General features: G+C 42.3%; 4 protein-coding genes across 5 annotated transcripts; 2 read left to right on the top strand and 2 right to left on the bottom strand.

The window, feature by feature from the left end:
• Positions 1 to 7,972: 7,972 nt before the first annotated feature.
• Positions 7,973 to 11,579, top strand: LOC118784385 (zinc finger protein 672-like). Its single transcript, XM_036538616.1, has 4 exons — positions 7,973 to 8,222; positions 10,517 to 10,688; positions 11,067 to 11,480; positions 11,557 to 11,579. The coding sequence occupies exons 2-4, from the start codon at positions 10,523 to 10,525 to the stop codon at positions 11,577 to 11,579; spliced, it is 603 nt and encodes a 200-aa protein (XP_036394509.1). The 5' UTR covers positions 7,973 to 8,222; positions 10,517 to 10,522.
• A 61-nt stretch (positions 11,580 to 11,640) lies between these two features.
• On the top strand, positions 11,641 to 13,704 carry LOC118784071 (zinc finger protein 48-like). Its single transcript, XM_036538063.1, has 3 exons — positions 11,641 to 11,696; positions 12,360 to 12,674; positions 13,077 to 13,704. Exons 1-3 carry the CDS (start codon positions 11,666 to 11,668, stop codon positions 13,343 to 13,345), a joined length of 615 nt encoding a protein of 204 aa, XP_036393956.1. The 5' UTR covers positions 11,641 to 11,665; the 3' UTR covers positions 13,346 to 13,704.
• Positions 13,705 to 14,235: 531 nt separating this feature from the next.
• LOC118784068 (trypsin-3-like) lies at positions 14,236 to 16,523 on the bottom strand. 2 transcript variants are annotated; one of them, XM_036538060.1, is made up of 5 exons: positions 16,484 to 16,523; positions 15,938 to 16,100; positions 15,126 to 15,376; positions 14,591 to 14,727; positions 14,236 to 14,385 (listed from the first exon to the last, which is right to left on the bottom strand). In XM_036538060.1, exons 1-5 carry the CDS (start codon positions 16,521 to 16,523, stop codon positions 14,236 to 14,238), a joined length of 741 nt encoding a protein of 246 aa, XP_036393953.1. The 2 variants fall into 2 exon arrangements, with proteins under 2 accessions (XP_036393953.1, XP_036393952.1); XM_036538059.1 differs by having other exon boundaries at positions 15,123 to 15,376.
• Positions 16,524 to 17,886: 1,363 nt separating this feature from the next.
• Positions 17,887 to 20,356, bottom strand: LOC118784067 (trypsin-3-like). The gene is made up of 5 exons (XM_036538058.1): positions 20,307 to 20,356; positions 19,864 to 20,026; positions 18,761 to 19,018; positions 18,213 to 18,345; positions 17,887 to 18,036 (listed from the first exon to the last, which is right to left on the bottom strand). Exons 1-5 carry the CDS (start codon positions 20,344 to 20,346, stop codon positions 17,887 to 17,889), a joined length of 744 nt encoding a protein of 247 aa, XP_036393951.1. The 5' UTR covers positions 20,347 to 20,356.
• Between the last annotated feature and the right edge of the window lie 2,232 nt (positions 20,357 to 22,588).

The raw sequence follows: 22,588 nt of genomic DNA on the forward strand, positions 1-22,588 counted from the left end.
AGGTGAACCAGGTAAATTCAGAGACTCTCCGTCTTCATGTCTTATCCCAAAACATTCGCAAAATGAAATGTTGCCCGGTGGGAAAGAAATGAGAGACCATGTGGATGGAGCGATGTCACTTGTACCGAAGGTCAAACACGGACGGAAGGCTGGTCGTCCACCAAAAAAAAACAGAATCCTCAAAACACAGGAGAGAGTCAGTTGTCCTCAAGAGGTTGAAACTGTTCAGTCATTTCACCGCACACAGGAGAACTGTGCTACTGAGAAGAAGGTTTCAGTCACCTTTGAAAAGTCAAAAAAGAATTCAGAATCAGCCAACAAAAAAGGAAGACAATTTGATTCTAGTGCACGTCAGAGTCAACCATCTGCACACTTACCTTGTGCAGGATCTAAGCCTGTTATTCCATCTACTGTAAAGCCACAAAAGAAGGTGGGGCGTCCACGAAAGACTTTCACAAATATTGGAACCACAGAGACAGTGGGAGTTGGAGGACAAGACAGCAGTGCCTCTGTAAAAGAATCTGAAAAGAACCTGAAAGCATTAAGTGGCAAGAAGCTTTTAGAGACGACTGTTTGTGCTGAGAAACAGAAAAGAGGCAGGAGGCGACATGCTGGGAAATCTGTCTCTGTAATCCCACCTCAGGAACATGGTGTGGGAATGGTACTTGAAAAAAATGTTGTGCATGCAACAGAGATGGTTTCTTCACCCAAGAAACCAGGCCCAACACAGAAACTGCTTGGAGCCATGCAGATGACAGATGACAATGAAAGCAGTTCATTGTGGGATCTCAAAGCTACAGCACCAAGCCTGGTTATACCTCTTCCCCCCACACAAAAGAAACGTGGTCGTCAGAAGAAAATTAGTTTGACAGAAAATTCTTATGAACAAAAGAGCAGCAGCATTTCCCACCAAGTCCAGCAAGTTTTGCCATCTGCAATAAAAACAGAGCATGAAGGAACGTCTGGAACATCCAGCATATATGGTAATGTCAAAGAGGCACTTAAAGCAGTGGAGGAAATGGCAGTGTTTGGAGAACATAAGGATGCAGGGAAAGATCTTGTAGGACTCAAGACCAGTGCGGTTGGTTTAAAATTGAAACGAAAGATTGGTCGTCCGTTAAAGAAGAAGACACTAATTAAAATGGCCAAACAGTTAGCATTAGCACAAGTAGGTATAACAAATTCCACAGAAAATTATGTGGGGAAACACTCTGAAACATATACTTTCCGAGAAAATATTTCTCTTCACAAAAATTGCAAAGTAAAGAGAGAAAGAAAAAAGGAAGAACTATGGTCCCCTGTAACACAATTGAGAAGGTATAATCGAGCATGTAAAACAATTACAGATTACTCAGCGGAAAAGCTGGAACACCGTCCCACAGATAGCCATCATCGTCCTCTTTCACCCTCTCTCTCAGGTGTTGCTGATCCCCATCTGATTTCAGAAAACCAAGCTTCCATGTCCTCAGTAGTTCTCCCAGTTCCTAAAAAGGGAACAGAGACTACTGAACGAGATGATCATGATAGACAACTACCACAGAAAAAAAGGACGCCTCTGAAGAACAAAAGAAAACATCAAGAAGTGAATATCAAAGTTGAAGAAAAAACAGAATTCAGTGATTTCACAAAGATACAGAATCCCAGTGCCTTCGAGGAAATTCTACCTGTGCTTAAAAGAGAGACTGTGTCAGAGTCCTTCCACTCAAGTGGCAATAGCCAAATTTTGAAAAAGGAAAATAAAGCAAGGAAAGGAAATCGATTGAAGATTAAAGTGGAAACTGGGCAGTCATCGAGCGACCTAACGCTCCCTCAATTACATGGTGATGATGCAGCACCACAAGAAAAAATACCTTTACTAGTCCCTAAAGATGAGTTGGGGCGAACCGCCTCTGGCACAGTGAGGAGGAAGGTGTCCCACAAATGTGAGAGTTCAGATGTGTCTAGAATATCTAGGCATGCTGTCACATTGAAAAAGGTTCAAGAAAATGTTGAGACACCTCGGAAAAAGGCACGAGTCAGTGCACACATCAAATGTGAACCTACACAAGAGTTGTCATCAAAAAATGTCACTCCAAAAATTGGTGCTCTCAACAAATGCTTATCACCGTCTGCTGTTAAAGGACCTCGAAGGCGTGGGAGACCACGGAAGAATACTGTTGTGATTCAGCCTGTTAAGTCTGAGCATGATGAAGGAATTGTTCATTATGAGTCAGTGGCAGACCAGAATTACTCTGTATCCCACGAATGTCCCTTACAACCCCTAGAGAAAACTGTGTCCCATTTGAACGTCTCTGCAAACATTACAATAAAAAAGCCACGAAAAGTGGACAAACGACGGAAGAAGTTTCGGAATCTGAAGGCACAAGCACTTAAAGGGTTAACACAGGAAGTGGTTAAACACTCAGAATCAGTTGAACGATTTACCTCGCACATTGCAGACAGACAGGAGGTGAATAGATGCTCACAAAAACTGGAGACAAGTGTTCTGCAGAATTCCTCAGAAGAAAGTAAAGTACCTAAGGAAGCTCACATTTTCAACACATTGTTTCTCAAAGACACTGGAATGGCTCCATCGGTTCAGCAGATTGTAGAATGTAATGATGCTGACACATTGTCAGAGCAGCCTAAAAAAGTGATTAGCTCAAGGAAAAGACGCAGGAGAAAAAGGTCCTGGTGGGATGACAGAGGAAAAGCTAAGGGTATCCTCACAGGAACAGATGTGACTACACTGGAGACACCTCTGCTGTCCACTAAAGACAAAGCAGAAGTAAAAAAGAAAGCAAATGTGGGTAAGAAAATGACAGCTGAACAGCAGTCAGGTACTGCATATCAGTGTGCATTGCAGAACCCAGATGAAGTTCTTTCAGATACCAATGCACTGCCCCAAGGAACTGAGGAAGATAATAGTAAGATATTAGAAGCTGGGGAGTCTTCTGACAAAAGCAGCCTTTGCAGTGCCCTCTCAGGAGAGGAGACCAGCAGTGAAATTTTATGCGGACATCAAGGGAATGCAGAATTTCAGAAAGATCCTTGCCTTGATGAAATGGAAAGCAGGCAGTTCCCTGATCACATTTCAAAAAATCAAGGACAACTTGGCAATCCAGAAACTGGTAAAGAGAAACTTTTAGCAGTGAAGGTAGGCACACCGCTAGAATTGTGCAGAAAAATGAGTGACACAGAGTGTGCAGATGATCTTCAGGAAATTCAGATAAGCAAAGAAACAACCTCTGCACCTCTGTCTGCGCCAGATGTGGAGAAATTAGGGATGACACTGGATGCTGACAAACAGGAAGCAACCCAACAACTAATAGCAGATCCTCGCAGACGAAAGCCTGGGAGACCCAGAAAGGAGGGCCAGCACAAACAGACAGTTGCAAATGAGGGGAAAGTAATCGCAGAAAAAGACATAGTGATGCTGAAGCCCACAGACACAGAAATATCTGACACTAACGATGTAGACATTTTGGTGTCTACAGAATCTGAAACTCCAAATGCAACAAATATGAAGTCCACTGATGAGATTAGTGAGGAAGGTTGTTCTGAAGTATTGCCAAATTCCTCTGATGTGGAGATAACCCGAGAGGTTTCCTCACAGCACCAAGTTCCTAATGAAAAAGAATTTGGAAAGTATGGAGATGAATCAGAAGAAAGTGACCAGGAGGTCGAGGGAGCAGAAGGAAATCATATTGATGAGGATCTTGTGGAGGACATGAAAGAGGAACTGCCTGAGACCGTCTACTCCTCAAAACCCCGGGGTCCTGGACGCCCACCCAAATTTAAGGGGAAAAAGCCAGTGGAGTGCCATTTCTGTGGACGTTCCTTCCATCACATCTCTGCTTACATCATCCACCGTCGTATCCATACAGGAGAGAGGCCCTACAGTTGCCAGGAGTGTGGCAAGGCCTTTGCTCAACTCTCTAACCTGAACACTCATAGAAAAATCCACAAGATACCTGGAGATCTCCACTGCACATACTGCAGCAGTGTATTTTCCAACCAAGATGAACTCTTCGCCCATTGCCAGATGCACACCCAAGAAGCAAAACAACCTAGTTTGACAAAGCAAGCGGGAAGTAAAGAAGCAGGTACTGAGAACCAACCTCCTGTTGATCTTGCAAGCTCCTCCACCAATCTGAATGATGGGAAACCCCATAAATGCTTAGTGTGTGGGAAGGGATTCCGCTATGGCTCTATGCTGAAGATCCACATGCGTGTCCACAGTGGGGAGAAGCCTTACTCCTGTAAAGTTTGTGGCAAGGCCTTCAGCCAAGCTTGTAGTGTCCGTGTTCATGAAAAAATTCACTGGTCAGTAAAGCCTTATGTATGTGCTATGTGTGGAAAAGGGTTTTCTCAGCTTGGGACACTGAGAACTCATTTTCACACACACATGGGGGAATGTCAAGATGCAGTTAAGCAGGTAAATGCCACAGTTACATTCCAGTGCCGAATCTGCAACAAGAGTTTTGGTCATTGGCAGCAGTACAACCTTCACTTGCGAACACACATTGATATCCAGCATTATGTCTGTGATATTTGTGGCCAGAAATTTAGCCAAAGCTCTGATCTCAGCGTTCACCGTCAGTCCTGCAGGAAGCAGAGTTTAGAGGAGGTGGCAAGTAACACACCTGTGTCTCAAGCTTGGCAGAAACCTCACATACAGAAGGATGAACCTCAGCCACAACTTGTACAGCATTCACAGCTCCAGAGCCACCAGCAGTATCAGCCACAAGCCCGCCAAGAAACATTGCCTCTAAAATATCACCAATCTCAGCACCAAGTTTATGAGTTAACTCAACGTGACACCCGTCAGCTGTCTGTTAACCCTCACCAAGGAAATCCCTCAAACCAGGCTATACCAAAGAGGTACCAGTCCTCAACGAGTAATCCCAGACAGCTGGTTTCACCCACTGTCCAGCTCTCTGAAACAAATTTAAGGTCCCCTGTCCAGCATCACACTTCAAGGCGATGTTTCTCACAGTCTCTTCGTCTAAGCCGTAAATCTGACCCCAGGAAGTATTTGTGCCCACGCTGTGGTCGACTCTTTAGGCATCTGGGGAGGCTTCGAGCCCACATGATGACCCATGTTCGGGGTCGTAGCTACACATGTGGGCGCTGTGGCAAAACTTTGGAAAACTGGAACAAGTTTTGGCTGCATCAGCGTGTCCACAGACAGAAACGTGGACGCTTCTTTTGCCCTAAATGTGGTCAGGGCTTCCGATTTGCTGGAATGTACAAAGAGCACTTGCTGGAACATAAAGAGCAGAAATCATTTTCTTGTTCCTCCTGCCCCCTGACATATTGCAATTATGAATCTCTGAGGGCTCACCAGAGAGATGTGCACAAAGCTTGTAAACCCCATAAGTGTACTATTTGTGAGAAGAGTTTCTTCCAACAGGGAAATTTGGAGCAACACATTCTCAAACACCATCCTACCTGCCAAGAATATTGTCCTCACTGCAGTCTGTCCTTCCCCCACCTCAAAGCCCTACAGGAACACCTGAAGACTCATGCAAACCCAAAGAGCACTCTTCCAGAAGCTTCATCTCCGCCAGTATTGCCCTACCAATGTGGTGAATGTGACACCACTTTCAAAACCTTGGATATGCTCTTTCGTCATCAGCTTTGCCATTCCCCTCCCAGGGACAGGAAGCCCTGGCGCAATGGAGAGATTGTTGGCCAAGTTACAGATACAATTCAGCTAGAGCACCAGTTTCATCTAAAATCTAGATCTACACTTCCACCTATGGCTGTACTACCATTTCAGTCAGGATTTTCCCCTGCTCACAGCCCACAAAAGAAGAATCCATATGTCTTCTCCCCCACAACCCCAGTTCCCCAGGCCTCTCCTTCCCACACGAATCCAGCTGACCACCAAGACGGCCCTCGGGTCAACCATCCTGATGCTTCACAGCATGCAAATAACAAGCCAGGTCACCTTTGCAATCTCCAGTCCCTGGAAAACCATACACGTCTACCTCAGACACTGTCACCCTCTACAGCTGTGCCTTTTTCTGAACCTCAACCTGTCAATCTCCCATCACATCTTCAAACAAGCACATCCGTCCAGCTGCCTACCAGTACTTCGGTCCAGTCCTCTCCTGACCCTCAGATTGAAGAACAGCGACTCTCCCAAAAGCCACTCCGCACCTATGAGAAGTCCATGAGAGGTGTCCCTAAAGCCCCATCGTCCACCTATAACCCCCAGGATGAAGAGGACAGCAGAGACAGTTTAGAATGTGCAGAGTGCGGGGAACAATTTAGTTTTGTTCCAGAATTATATGAACATTACTTGCAGCATGCCAGAGGAGAGGTGTAAGGAACCAAAATAAGGAAATGTTTGCAAGAACATTAGTACATTGACTTTCATATGTACTTTGGGACATTTGTCCCTCTTTCATTTGAGGACTGCCTGTTTAAGGATGCTCGGTACATGTAAATATTCAGTCATTTTTTATTAATGGTTATCATACAAGGGAGGGGGTGATTACACAGTATACCTCAGTGGTTTCAAAAAAAGACTGGCAATGTGTGCTGGCCTTTTAGAGTACATTTCTGTCTATGGGAAGGAGGTAAAGTGCTAATGTTTGGCAGTTGCTCACATCCCAAAAATACTGCAGGTATCTTAGTATGCTTTTTAATGGTGCGGTTACATACTGATAAATCATCTGACGTCAAACATTCATTTTAGTGTCTCTGAGCACTAAAGCTTGTGTAATTTCCATGTTACCTTGAATGAAAAATCTCCTTTTGAGTTGCTTTTATCAGTACCAGTATCTTCACAAGCCCCTTTTATATTAACATCACTTCTCTTATTTGGATTAAAAAAAAAAAATTGTGAATTATTTCTACGTGTAAGTCTACTACAAAGACAGTGAAGTCAGTTACTGCTTTTAAATAAAAGCTTCCAGGGGTTGTGAAAGTTTTCTTTTGCAAATGGGAACTGTGATGTAATTTAAGTTAGTGAGCATTGTTTAAACTGTGAACGTAGTCAAAAAAAAAATGTGTGGAGTTTAGTAGTGCAGCATACAAATTGCCTCACTTGTGTCCTGGGACATTCTCATTGCATCAGATATAGACTGAAATATGTGTCCCAATGTCCTTGGAGAGAAGTGAAAGACAGAAGTGTCTTTGTAATATAGTCTATTACATAATGTTGTCATTTCTTTTACAGTGTTTACCAGTATCTTTTTTTAAAAGAAAAACTACACATTGTCTTGCAAAAAAATAAGTCACAAAAGTCAGCTCACATAGGTTTGCTGACTGAAGTGTTCACTCTTCTGTTTTTTTTTTTCTGCAAGATGTGTGGGGTAGATATCTGTACTTTTTTATTTACTTTTTGTTTTTAATTCACCTGCACCATATTAACCATGTGTGCAAATGCCTCCGTTAGATCTTTAAACAAAAAAGGTTTTTAGTTTTAAAGTGGGAACATTGCGAAGTAGAAGTTAAAGCAACAGATGTTTGTACAGTTTTCAAGAGGTTCCTTTTTTATCCCTTGTAAATGTCATTAAGAAAGTTGCAGACAAAGTAAAAAATAAAGTAAACATTTTTAATGTTTTTCTTCTGTGTTTACTTCAGTTAATATGTCGATGTTTTGCCTGGGAGTGGCTTAAAATGCCTATACAATTGTTAAGTTATGACACACTGAAAACGTGTGTATGTATCTTTTATAGCCAATGGGATACATGTAAAACGGAATAAGCGGACCGAGCTATTTTCCGGCTTTTAATTAAATATACGCTAGTGTTAAGATAAAGCCACATCATAGATACATGATCAGCTTTCGCATAGTGAAAAAGCATCATGTGATTAGACAGCCAAAGTTAAAACGCTTGAGGTGGTTATTATTGTAGGTGTACTACGGTGTGGGATTCTTAGAGGTAAGTAAGGGCGCGTGTATGTGGGTATTACGGTCACACTCGACGTAACGGGGCAGGAGAAACCAATCCATCTTTGAAGCGTATCATGAAGCGACAGTTGTATCCAGTCGGAGAGAATAAACACTGGAGCCTGTCTTGTAGTAGTGGGAGGGTGATGAACATGCGTTGACATTGTTTGTGATTTACTGTAAGCTGACGTTTGAGAATGGACGGGTATCTATTGAAGGGGGCACAACGACAGTTTGACAATGATTAGCTGACTTGTATATTCCTGAAGAATTTTGAACCACATAATACTGAACTGGACCAGGGACTCCTGTCCAGACTAGTGGAGTGAGTCAGGTAAGGTAATAACGAGTTTCTGCTTCTATGTTATATTATATGCATGTTTTTATTTCAGATTGTTTTAATCGACGAGGTTTAAAAAGCGTTCTCATTTAAAAGTACATCTTTGACTCCAACACAGACTATCTTGATGAAACGCATTTGTTGTCAGCTATATGGTAGAAAATACGCACACTGTGACAAAGAACTGAATGTATAGCCGTTAATGTATTATGAGTGATCAAAGTAGGTTTTCCTAATGAAATTTCCGACCTTACGTTATTTCCGTGCTGTTCACTGTAACAGAGCTGAGAGAAAGAAAACGCAACTGTACCTTTGCAAATAATATTGTCACCGTGTCTTCTAAGTCGTTACGATCGTGTTAATTGACTAACTGTTCGATATGAAAATTGAGGCGTTGTGGAGAAATGGTCAGAAACGAAACAATTGTGAGGGCGTGTGAATCTTGTCTAGTATGCAATGGCAAGAAACGAGCATAGCGCGCAACACCAGTTTCTTCAAGAGGCATCTTGTTGAGAACCTACACCCTGCACACCTTTTATGGATACAAACGAGTAACAGTTGCAAGGGATATCGTTCGTAAAACAACTCGTGCGCTAATAAGGATTATGAGAAAGATGTGCAATAACGTGGTTGTGAATAGTACAACCAGTTTTGCCTTAGTCAATCAAGCAAGAACACCATTAACATCGCAGATAAGCTAATATGCATAGAGCAAACACGGGACATTTTTATGTTTCGTATACTGTAGCGTGATTCGTATACTGCGGCAATGCATTTTACTATGAGCGGGCGCCTCAAAACGAATTTCCTCCTTGGAGCAATACCAGTACACCAATTTATTTTACTCTGTGTGCGTCAGCCCGAAAGTACGTATGGAAACCACGTATGGAAAGTGTTTACTTCATTCGTGAATGCACTTTTCATTCTGTTCGAAACATTTAAAAGTTTAGGGTTTTGTTGGGTATGCTATAGTATGAGCGATACACAGAAGAGTTCACGTTGTGTTGCTGCGGTACAGATAAAAGCTAACGGGTTGAATATTTGTTGTATGGTACAGTTTAAGAAGGAAAGCAACGGTGGTAAGCTTAGATAAAGTTTGCCTTTATGGCTTGGGTAATTAGGATATGTAATGCATCATAATGGTTAAAAAGCGGATATACTATGTCAATAATTAGTTGAGAAGGTTGGGTAAGGTAAAGTATGGTAACGATCTATGTTTTTTTTAATTAGCTTGACGCTTTTTATTATTGGAGCCGAACATTTCCGTTGCTAGAAAACTTGAAATTTGCTTGGAATTTGGGCTTACAGTGTTTGTTTCGGGGTAATTCATCAATGTTTTAACCTGAATGTTATCGGTTCATGCAACATGAATTTGGTAGAGATGATGAACGAATGTGACAGCGCGTTTTGCGCAAACGTCCGTTTCAAAAAAATCTTGTGCTGTTGCAGATGTTTAATGAAGAATATTTATGTTTTGTGAGCATGGATTGTGGTCTGAGCTTGTGGCTCTCTTTATTAAGTTGTTATGACGTGTTCAAGGCCACACACAATATGGAAACATTCTGCAGATTACGTATTCAATAAAATACGCGCAGTAATGTCGGAAAACCATATGTGCAACATCGAGAAATTTTCTTGCAAACATGCTATGGTTTTACGTTTTACCAAAACAAAAAACTAACTTTTAAGTTTGTAACGTCTCATTCTGACATATTTTGTATTTTGAGCTAACTCACTCGTTCCGTTCCAGACACTATCACTGAGGTTTTCTTGGATTGCCTTATTTAATGTTAATTCTTACTTTGATATTGATATACTTAACATTTATATTGCACATTTAAGGCCATTTGGGGAGACAATTGTGCTCAACTGGAAGTGCAGCTGCACAAATGTATGTTCATCAAACTACAGTTAAACTCAGACAACTTCACATGACTGTTGCTCTCCGTAATATAATAATAATAATAATAATAATAATGATAATGATAATGATAATGATAATGATGATGATGAAGATGATGGGAAATTCCAGTTGCTTTATTAAGAATCCAGACTACAGTTCTTACCCACTGCTCTGCATTGCGGCCCCTAATAATGATGTGCTAATACATGTAAAATATTGTATACAGGTTATTTCAGCAAAGCGCACATCTGGTCACATGAATCCTTTTCAGCCAGCACTCCTCTGCACACAGAACCTTCTGTGCATTACTGCATTACTATCACTATAACTATTATTACATCATTATTGGACTGTGCATTATCGCATCACTTTCTGTCCCTGCCAGTTTGCAATGGAGGCCGTTTGTGTAAAGGGAAGAACTCTGGACCTGGACACCCTGATGGTGATTGTAAAGCAGGAAGAGGAAGAGCGAGAGGAGCAGCTCTGTGGGCCTCAGGAGACATCACTGCTGCACATTAAACAGGAGCAGGATGAAGAGGGAGAAAGGGAGCCTTCAGGTTGGTATATCCCTGTTGGAGTGAAGAAGTTTCAGTTCTTATATCCAGTTACATCCACTATGTCAGTTTGATTGCTGTGCATCAGTTTTTGGTGTAAAAACTGTTGAATTCATGTTTGTGCATAGTGCAGCTGTTAATGCCAATACAGTATAATTCTTCTTGTTTTTGTAAGGCCATAGTGGCACTGTATGTGAGTTACTCCAAGTAACAGTAAACATTTGAAAGTTCATTCTGTTTCCCGGCTGTTTTGTTTGTGAGACAAACAAAAACAATAGTTCATATAAATCAGTTCAACCCGTTTCTTGTAAGTTCTGCACTATTGCAAATTGTATGTACACAGCTATGAAATTCATATCTAAATATGTCTCTCTCCCCAAGCACTCCACCCCCTAGGTCATTCCCCACCCTGTGCTGTTCCTGTCCAGGCCCCAAAGGAAGACCCCGATGATCTGGAAGAAGGAGAGAGAGAAGGAAAGAAAATGAAGAAGAGAAGGCGAGAGGAGAAGGAGTGGGCCCCGATGGCCGCGGCGGACGGCTCGGGTGCAGACTCTCTGTGGCGCTGCAGGCTGTGCCAGCGCTGCTTCAGCTCCTCCTGGGAGCTGACGGGACACTGCTGCACAGGCATCGCAGGGGCAGGGGGCACCGACGGGGACGGGGCCAAGCTGGAGTTCCGCTGCCCAGTGTGCGGCGACCGCTTCCTGCGGCCCACCGCCTTCATCATGCACAAGCGGAGCCACGTGGGCCAGTCACGCTACGTCTGCGGCGTCTGCGGCCGCACCCTGAAGACGCTCCGCAGGCTGGCCTCCCACCGGCGCTCGCACGCGCGCGGCCCCCTCCCGCGCCGCCCCTGCCGGGACTGCGGGCGCAGCTTCCGCAGCCCGGAGGCCCTGAGGAGCCACAGGGAGAGCCAGCATGGCGAGGAGAGGGAGGGGGAGGAGGACGGGAAGGAGGGGGAGGAGGAGGAAGGCTCCGCGGCGATGCTGTCCTGCGATTCCACAAGCCGCTTAGGTGTGAGGTGTTTCTCTCTGCTGGTGTTTTTATTGCATTTCCATTCACCAGCCCTTTCTACTCAACTGGAATGTAAATGAAAGGAAGCTGGAATGAACATAATGCATAATTTGAACATAATGCATCCGATAAAAGTATATCCCCATACAGTTCCACAAAAAGTTGCCAAATTTAGTGGACTTTTGTCTATTACAAAAATTAAATCATACATTTATATTTAAATACTTACAGTGCCAGTCAAAAGTTTGGACCCACCTGATTAATGTCATGGGAAACATACATTCAAAGGCATCTTGAGACTTAAGCCTGAATGCTTGAAGTGTGTTTCTTAGACAAATATAAATAGTGGAGTTATTGTATGAATTTCTTTCCAAAATAATTATTATAAAAAATAATAAAAAAAAAAATTTGAAAAATCTAAAATATAAGATAGTTGTGATTTACTTATAACATTTTTTTGGTCAATGCATAATTCCATTTGTGTTATTTCACAGTTTCTTTACTCTTATTCTAAAATGTGGAAAATAGTAAAAAACAAAGGAAAGTGTATCCAAACTTTTGACTGGTACTGCATTAAAAAATAGGGAAAAATCTCTGAAAAAGTCTGAAGTCTGAAGCCTTGTCCCTCTAAATGCTCACCGTGTTCCCTGCTGCCACACCCAGCCCAGCTGGCCCAGTCTCCTCAGTGCGTGCGCTGCTTCATGACGTTCCGGGACGCGGAGACGGCGGAGAGGCACCTACGCTTCAAGCACCCTGCCGAGTACGAGCGGCAGCTCCGGGGGCGGACCGTCTTCGCCTGCTGCGTGTGCGACCGCACCTTCCCCTCCTCCCGCCTGCTGTCCACGCACCAGCGCACGCACAGCAAGTGGAGCCTGATGCCTCCGGCCAATGAGGACTCGGCACAGGAGGAGAGGAGAGACGGCGGGGGAAGAGTGACGAGGCAGACGGGGGGCACAGCTGAGCAGTGCGCAGCTGACAGTAAGTCCGTCTCAGCTGTTGATAATCATTACATTACATTATCACCGTTACATTACATTATTGTCAATTAGCAGCTGCTCTTATCCAGAGCGACTTACATAGGTTATCATTTTTTACATGATACAATTTTTTACATGATATGATACATTTATACAGCTGGATATTTTACTGAGGCAATTGTGGGTTAAGTACCTTGCCCAAGGATGCAGTGGCAGTGCGCCGACGGGGAACTGAACCAGGAGCCTTTTGGTTATGAGCCCTGCTCCTTACCACTGTGCTACACTGCCGCCCCCAGTTGGTATTCGCCAACAGTTTATTCTTATTTCTGCTCAGTCTTTAATTCCAGGAGGAATCAAGCCATGTTAGTAATGTGGCCCGGCCTGTGCTGTCTCCATATTATAGGCCAGGAGAGTGACAGAGGCGGAGCCGGTTCGACACGCTGTCTCCACTGCCACATCATTTTCACAGACCCTCGCACATGGGGCCGTCACATGATCGCCAAGCACCCCCCCTCCCCGCTGCTGCCTCCGTCTAGCCAAGCTAACCCCGGGTGCTTTCCTCTGAGGCCACCCCGAGGCCAGCCGCGGCCCTACTGCTGCTCCACCTGTGGAGAGAGATTCATACAGGAGAGCACCCTGATGAAGCACTACACCGAGACGCACACAAGCTAAAAGAGAGGCTATGTGAGACTGAACGAGCAGAGATATAACGACCAAAGGGAGGTATATGAAGGTAACTGGGATAGGAGCAGCAGGCCAGCAAAATGAAATGCGATGGGCTGCATTTCCTGAAGACGTGTTGGTATGGAAAGGGTTTTTTTTTGATTGAGATTGTTATGGACTGGAATGTTTGTATTTCATTCGGTGTAAATAGAATGTATTATTAGCAATTTCAGTCATGCTGAATACAGATTATTCATGATAATCTGTGGTGCAGTTTCCTCCCACAATAATTCCAACAATTTCACACCCCCTTCTGTAAGAGGTTGGTTCATTATATCTTTTGTTCTTGGAGGCAACATGGAAAATCATTTGCAGCACACTTTCAAAATTGTTATTGATTACCTTAAAAGGAAACAAGAGCATGTGCAAATTTAGATTAGGTGTGTCTCCTAAAACTGAATAGCTCTGTCTTTTGGTGTATATATTATTTAATCTGTCTAGTTATTAAAAATGTTTGTCATCTTTAAGTGGATCGATCCTTTATTTGGTGCTGTAATGTACATATTGATAATTGTTTTTAATTGTTTTAACTTCTGTTAACTTTTCATAACGAATACCTTTTATATCAACTGTGTGGGGAAACCTCCATGGAATTTTCATTATTATTCACATGACACCCTGCAAATCCTGTAAGAGACTGTTATTGGTCTGTAAATTTTGTTAATGGTCTTCAATGTCTTAACACCCCGAAAAGTACACTCATAGATAACGCATTGATTGCATTAATGAGTAAATCACACCAATACAGCATTTCCAGTTATTTCAATACAGATGTTTATTTAGCTATTGACAGGTATTATCAAGAGCCTGCTGTCTGCCGGTGCATGTCAGGTCTTGTCTTAGTTGGAAGCAATGGTGCTCTGGATCCAGGAGTTGTAGTTGCAGACCTTGACGTAGACACCAGGCAGGTCCCTCAGGGCACAGCCATATCCCCAGGACACAACACCCTGCAGCTCACCGTCGCACACCACGGGGCCACCAGAGTCACCCTGAGAAAGAGGAGGAGGAGAGCCCTCTGTAAATTTACCTCAGTCTCAGAGCAGAAGAAACACGGGCACATCCAAAATTGCTACAGGTGTATAGAAAACATGAAACTGAGTAAAAAGATGTTAGCAGCATGGAAGAGCTGATCCCAAATGTTATTGAATATTTATTGTGCAAACCCCCCCCCCCAAAAAAATCAATTCACTTTACCTGGCAGGAGTCCTTGCCTCCCTGCAGGAAGCCGGCGCAGAACATGTTGGAGGTGATCTGTCCAGGGTAGGAGTTTCTGCAGCTACTGTCACTGAGGATGGGAACGTCCAGGCACCTCAGACGGTCGGGGTAGTAAGCTGGAGACAGGAGCAGAGAGACAGCTCATTCAGCTCTGTCCCCAGCAGTGTAAGCCTTTCTCCCAGGCAAGTATTGCCCTGACTGTCATTAGTATATTTGTCATTAGTTTGTAAATGATCCAAGATAGGGGTATTTTTATTATACGGCACTGTTTACTACATTGTAAATTTTAACCTTTTAGGCAGTCATACTTTGTACAGAAGGTATTTTCCAGGTCCAGAGATTCCAGGTACCAATTCATCACATGTTGCTCATCGCACAATACTTGGATATCGGCACTCAGTGACTCAAATTGCCCATTTGAGTCACCGAGCGCCTGGGTGCACCAGGTATCCTAGCCCGACAAGCAAAGCACGACTGGTGATTCGTAGACACCAGGTGCAAATTCACTCACTGCCGCTGCTGAGGGTGTTGCCCCAGCCGGAGACCAGGCAGCGGCTGCCGGAGGCGGCGCAGCTGCTGGGCAGGGACACGGTGCGCACGTAGCTGTTGAGGGTGGCGGGCCTGCTCAGCTTGATCAGCATGATGTCGTTGTCCATGTTGCGGCTGCTGTAGCGGGGGTGCTTGATGACCAGGGCAGAGTTGATGAACTGCTCGGTGCCCTCGTTGGTCTCGATGTTATGCTCACCGAGACGGACCTGGACGCGACTGTGAAGAGATGGAGGCCCAGGTGTGATTTTTCATCAGATAAGATTTCATTGTGTAGGAAATGGCTATAGTAATAGTAATAATAAAGTGATTTAGCTAGCTAATTACATTACATTACATTCATTTAGCAGATGCTCTTATCCAAAGCAATTTCCAGCACAGAAGAACAGAAGTGTATAGCTTTTGATGCTAATGATGAACTAATTACAGTAGCTAACAATATATCAGCATCTATACAGTATTATATTCCTAGTATAATTGATGAGCTTTTAAAATTATAGTTTTTATTCTCTCAAACAACAAGTGTAATCTAAGTAATTTTAGGTTTCAGGAAACCACTGCCTTGTGGAGAACAGAGAAAGACCCACCAATTTCTATTTAGCACAGTGGTTTCTATGACTTTGGTGTGTGGTGTTTTGATTTATATTATATTATATTATATTATGTTATATTATATTATATTATATGACCCTGATATCGCCCACTGGGGACAGGTATTAGTATATGGTATTAGCATGCAGGAAAAGTCGTATATATGCTAACAGAAAGTTTTGCACTTACTACTTGTAGCAGTGAGCTGCAGACACCACCCATTCGCTGGTGATGAGGGAGCCTCCACAGAAGTGATATCCAGAGTTCAGGGACACCTGGTAGGGCACAGAGTTCTTCCTGCACTCGTACCCTCCCACAATCTTGTCGTCGTCATCCTCCACAGGCGCGGCAACTGTGAGAAAGAGGAGTCCACTGTGTATTCCAGTGTAGTTTTGCTAGAAAGTTGTTGAGTTACATTATAAAGCTTCACGGCCACTCTACCCACCCTCAAGAGAAGTTGTTTTTGCAACATTGTCATTATAAATGAGAAATAAATTCCCACTTGAACTATCTGGCTAAATGAAGGTTAGAGAAAACAAATGGAAGTCAGTGTTAAAATCAATATTTTATCCTCTGTATTTGGCTATTAGATACTAATTTGAAATAAAAGTTTGAGAGTTTGTTTACACATTAAGTAAAGAAATGAGCGAATCAATGTTAAAAAAAGCCCACATCTATGTGGACATGTCTACAAAATAAGATTTTTGACATCAGAATCGGATGAGTTTCTCTTACATGCCACCCCAAACAAAGCCAGCAGGATGAGAAACTTCATGATTGCGTTGTTCGTCTGCTCCTTGGTACTGAGCAATCGTACAAGCCCTCTTTTATACTCATTCTGACCCTCTGCTATCTAATTTTCTCAAGGTTGTTCCACCTATACATTTTGTTTAAATAGTAACTTGTATGGGAATGTACAAATGGCGATTGAAATGGCCACATACTGTATATCACTCTTAATGGAGTTCATCTGTTTCATACGGTCTTTCAAAATCAAAAACTTCATCACTATAGACATAAGTATCATGACAAATATAGGGATATTTGTCCAGGAGTTTCCAAGACTTTAAGTAATTGTAGTTGCCCCAAGTACTGAAAGGCAGTTTCCCAAAAATGGATTAATTAGCAAAGTATCCTTAACTACAGAAGACACAGTGTTGCTTGAACTGAAATGCACATCTACTTAATAAGTTTACAGTGAACTAACATTAATTAAAATGCACAAGTACTCTTATTTCCCTCTGATTGTGTTACAATCACTGATGTAACACCAATTGTTGATTACTCAGTGGTAGGCATGCAGCACTGAAGTCTCTGCTGGATTTAAAATGACTTTCAGTGTTGACTGCGCTAACTCAGAGTCCATCAATTTTCATTGATTCTACCCTCCTTGTAATTTGCATTTTATTGCCCAAAGAATTCAAATAACGTTTTGTCCCAATTTACTGAATGAACCCTTTAGACTGCCATACTGGAGAAATGATTAAGAAAGAAGTGAGGTAATGTTTGTGCATTTGAAAAGCAAACTCGCAGATCTCTTCACTGGTTGACAGTGTAAGCACACAACATTTCGCTAGTTTTAAAAGGTAGATGCAAATGTGAATTTGGACAATTATAACCTTAGGGCCACTCTGAATGTTGGTTGTGGTATGGTAAATTTCACTTACAATACATTCATGTATTCCATTTAGTGTGCTGTTTTCTCCCTTCAGCTTAGTTCATCAAAGAAAGTCAGAACAATAGTGCAGAAGACATTGAACCAGATCTGTGTTTGTTATATGTTGGGGAGAAATTTGGCCTGCAAGTTTTTCCGGGAAATCAAATTTGACTGGAACTCATGTTCAACTATTATATAATGTGTGTATTTGTATGAAGTGCTACTTTCAGCGAGATGAAACTAGTGGACAACTATAAACAAAGAAAAGCAGTACACTGTTTGCAGGTAAACTGAGAATTGTTTATTCAAACATAACATTTGCTGTTGCCATTAGCTTCCAGTCAGTCTGAATACACCACTTCTTGTCTGTAAAACTCGTTAACTGGAAACACAAGCACAAAGCAGACACATACAGCATTTGCAAACCAATGCTAAACGTTATTTTCAAGATTCTGCCTGCCCGTATATGTCATGTCTTGTCTTAGTTGGAGGAAATGGTGCTCTGGATCCAGCGGTTGTAGTTGCAGACCTTTGCGTAGACACCAGGCTTGTTCCTCTGGGCACAGCCATATCCCCAGGACACAATACCCTGGAGCTGACCGTTGCACACCACGGGGCCACCAGAGTCACCCTGAGAGAGGGATGGAGAGAGAGAGAAAGATAGGGTTGGTGGGGGGGGGGGGGGGGGTGAATTAATATTCCACCATACAAAAAAAAAAAAACACAAGTTCAATCAAGTTCATCTTGAGTTGTAATGGAGTGGTAATGGAGTTATTGAAAATTCCAGTTGGCTGATCTGGGTTTTACCTGGCAGGAGTCCTTGCCTCCCTCCAGGAAGCCGGCGCAGAACATGTTGGAGGTGATCTGTCCAGGGTAGGAGTTTCTGCAGCTGCTGTCACTGAGGATGGGAGCGTTCAAGCACCTCAGACGGTCGGGGTAGCTGGCTGTGGAAGAGACCGGGTCGGGGGGGGGGGGGGGACTTTTCATTCTCCAGATGCTTTTGAATGAGTTTGGAATGAACTTCCACACTTCATCCATTCTGCTGAGTCCCTCATTATCTTCAAGAGCAATTTCTTATAAACTTTGTTTTCCATAAAAAAATTTAACTCTATGGTTTCATGCACTTTTAACTCTACTACCTAGCTTGTACCTTGTCTGACCCACTATTGAAATTTGGTCATGTTGCACTTCTAATATTCTTGACTCCTTATGTGGCTGTTTTGTTTGTGATGTACTCTGCCTCACTAGTAAATCTCATTGGATCTCATTGGATAAAAGCGTCGGCCAAATGAATAAATGCAAATGTAAATGAATGTCTGCACCCCACAAAAATGGGCAATGGGGTCGAGCATCACTCACTGCCGCTGCTGAGGGTGTTGCCCCAGCCGGAGATCAGGCAGCTTGTGCCGGCGCCGGCGCAGCTGCTGGGCAGGGACACGGTGCGAACGTAGCTGTTGAGGGCGGCGGCCCTGCTCAGCTTGATCAGCATGATGTCGTTGTCCAGGTTGCGGCTGTTGTAGCTGGGGTGCCTGATGACCAGGGCGGAGTCGATGAACTGCTCGGTGCCCTCGTTGGTGGCGATGTTGTGCTCACCGAGACGTACCTGGACGCGGCTGCAGACAGACGGTATCGCAGGTAGATTAGTTTTGCATCAGTGTGTTGGACAGGAAATGATGGGCTGATGGAAAAGGGCAGCACTGTGGCATAGTGGTAAGGAGCAGAGCCCATAACCCGGATGCTGGTGGTGTGATTCCCAGGTGGAGCACTACTACTGTGCCCTTGGGCGAGGCCCTTAATCTAAGCTGTAGGTGTAAATATTCAGCTGTATCAATGGATAACATGAAAAATGTAAGCTATGGAAGTTGCTGTTGGATTAGTCTGCTAAGGTAATGCAATTAAAAGGGTTATTTGTACACAGTGTTGATGCCAATGGTCTTTTCTATTCATCTGATGAACAGTTTTTAACAGAGGAAATGATTATCTTCTACTTGGGTGCAATACTCAAAAGAAAGTGTCTCGCCACACATTTAAGAGTCAAACTTAACTAACTCGGCATAAAAAACCTGAACGGTTTCCACTGTACAACGCTGCTGTTTGATACGATACATCTAAATACAGGCAAAACTGATAGTTAAAGTATTTTTTACTCATTAAGTTATGCAACACACATGCAATAATTTACTACGATTCTTAGTGGGAGCAGAGACCGACAGAGTGTTCAAGACCAGGTATGACACAGTGTTTAGTACACTCTACATTATAGCTGGAATGACTACACTAGTTTTGAACAGCCTGTTTTATCATTAAGCTTCTTAAGAACGTTGTAGATGCTCTGTGTTTTTAAAACCTATTTTGTTGACTAATAGACCCTTGCTAGGTTTATGACAAAGGCAGGCAAGTAAAGCAGTGAAAATGTATTAATAATAACATCATTTTTTATTTATGGGTGTACACTTACGACTTGTAGCAGTGAGCTGCAGACACCACCCACTGGCTGGTGATGAGAGAGCCTCCACAGAAGTGATATCCAGCGTTCAGGGACACCTGGTAGGGCACAGAGTTCTTCCCGCACTCGTACCCTCCCACAATCTTGTCATCGTCGTCCTCAACAGGGGCAGCGACTGGGAGAGAATAGATGAACGTGTCATCAACAATCTGTAGGTGTGTGGCTGCAATGTAGACTTACAAGGGAGAAACTGAAGAATGAGCGTCAAAGGCCTTTAAATATGTCCTCTAGCAAATCTAGTAACTGACCATGGCTTTGTTCCTCTGTTTCTCTGTGCTATTCCATAAACGTCTGTCAAGTACTCAGGAAATCAACAAGAACAACAAAAGATTAAATGTATCACTTATAATAAGTAACAATATAAAACCTCACACCACATCACACATTTCTCTTACATGCCACTCCAAACAAGGCCAGTAGAATAAGAAACTTCATCTTTGCTTCGTCGGTCTGCTCCTCAGTGCTCAAGCTTTGTGTGAGGTCTCTTTTATACTCACTGTATCACCATTATCTCTCTCCTCTGAAGGCTGTATATTCCCACTTATATCGTTTAATTAAAGAGTAACCCATCTGGGAACAGACATATGGCAATTGAAAAAAAAAAATTTGGCTTAAAGGTAGTCTTTACATATCTGTCAATTTTAATCAGTATGCAGGAACACTATGCCAAATTCTGGGTAAATGTATACATGGTACTTGAACATTGAAATTAGTCTAAAAGATGTCCATTTTGAATGATGGATGTTTGTTCATTTTACACATTAAGTATAAGGAGTTGTAACATTAGATTTCCCTTTTCATTGATTTACAGTATGTATTACATACATACTGTTGTAACACAGTACTGTACATGATTTTAATAAGAACTTGTCTTGTACACTACATATGGCATTCATCTTATGGTTTTTAATCTATTAAATTTTAATAAGATTTTTGCTGGATCAAGACAATCCATGACAATAATGCCAATTACCAACCATTTGAGCAACTAACAATAATCATAATTATGAAAAAAAAAGATCCAGCAAAGTTATTTGTATAAAAACCAACATAATACTTTACATTCCCAGACATTAGACCAAGACATTGCGCATTACAACTGTAATGTTAGATTATAGTGGAATATTTGCAGAAAGAGATGGTCTCAACTTATTGTTCATATTCTTAAAGTAATAAGGAAAGATATTCCCATTCCTTTGATTCTTCCTTGAGTAGGTTTTAACATTATTAACATTATTGGCTTTTAGCAGATGCTCTTATGCAGAGGGATTTACACAGGTTACAAATTTTACATGTTATCCATTTATACAGCTGGATATTCTGAGTTAAGTATCTGGCCCAAGGGTACTGCAGCAGGGCCCCAGCAGGGGATTGAACCAGCAACTTTTGGTTATGATCCCTGCTCCTTACCAATGCACTACACTTGATATTATCATTGTAGTAATGATAATATCCATTTTGAGAACTTGCTTGCAGTTGTTTTTTAAAACATCTCTCTCTCAGTAATGTCTGATTATGTGCTACCACAAAAGCACAATAAATTGATCAAAAGTGCAAAGGGATTTATTGCTGTTGTCCAGTAAGAAGTAGTCTTTCACCCTCTGTCAACACACAGAGGTGCCCATGATTGGCATAAGTGTTTAGTTTTAGTGAATCCCTGATTCACAAGTTAAAACATTTTCAGAGGAAACTTCTTTATGTTTACAAATGATATCTGGCTAGCACCAATGTATGAAAGTAATGTTTTTCTTGTGTCCTCCTCTACATTTCCTTTACATGGCAACATTGGAAATGTAGTGAGTGTGTACTTTTACAAGGCCAATATAGTTACCAGTGCTCTTATGTCTGGCATGACACATGTGTGGTAAATCACTACATTCCAGAAAACGTGGCTGCTCATTGCAGAGATGGACTGAAACTGAAATCCAGAGACTTTGTGTGAATCATGATGTTATTATACCCCCATGCTCAGCTGTGTTATGTTGTGGAGCATGGGTGAGATCATGACAAGAACAGACTGCTCTGTAATACATACATTTTTTTCTATTTTTTTTTATATCGACAGATATAAAAATCCCAAAACTGATTTCTTCCGTACAAAAATAGCATTCCAGTTTTCCAAAAAAATGTATCATGGCACATAGACCAAAGGGAACATACATTATCTTGTTAAACAATTGCTTCTTTATGATTCTTCCCTAATATCCATTTGATTGTTACTTTATCTTTGAAGATTTTTGCTTTCTTTCCTAACACTATTCAAAATTTTGGCATGAGTGACCCATTGCAAAAAGAACAAATGTATGGGCCCCACTGGGCTGAACCAAATACTTCATATATACTAATGAACATTATGGCCCACTTTTCAATATAAATATAGTACATAGATTACAGTAGATCGTAACTGTAGAGGGAAGGAGGGGTACATGACACAATAACAGAAAAGGAATATACTCATCATGTATTCTCATGCAAATGACTACTTGCACATTGGTCCTACCAAGTTTTGATTGCTATGTCCACACACATTCACCATGTCACTACAGCAGTGAAGTGCAATGATCAACCAGATTAAAACAGAGCCTTGTCAGCAAATTCAGCTGTGCATTTTGTACATTCAAGGACTGTCCTTTAAAGACTAACTTGGGAATGAACACCTGGCAATGGAAATCTGCAG

The sequence above is a fragment of the Megalops cyprinoides genome, chromosome 10, assembly GCF_013368585.1.
Source record: "Megalops cyprinoides isolate fMegCyp1 chromosome 10, fMegCyp1.pri, whole genome shotgun sequence".
In the NCBI taxonomy this organism is placed as follows: Eukaryota; Metazoa; Chordata; class Actinopteri; order Elopiformes; family Megalopidae; genus Megalops; species Megalops cyprinoides.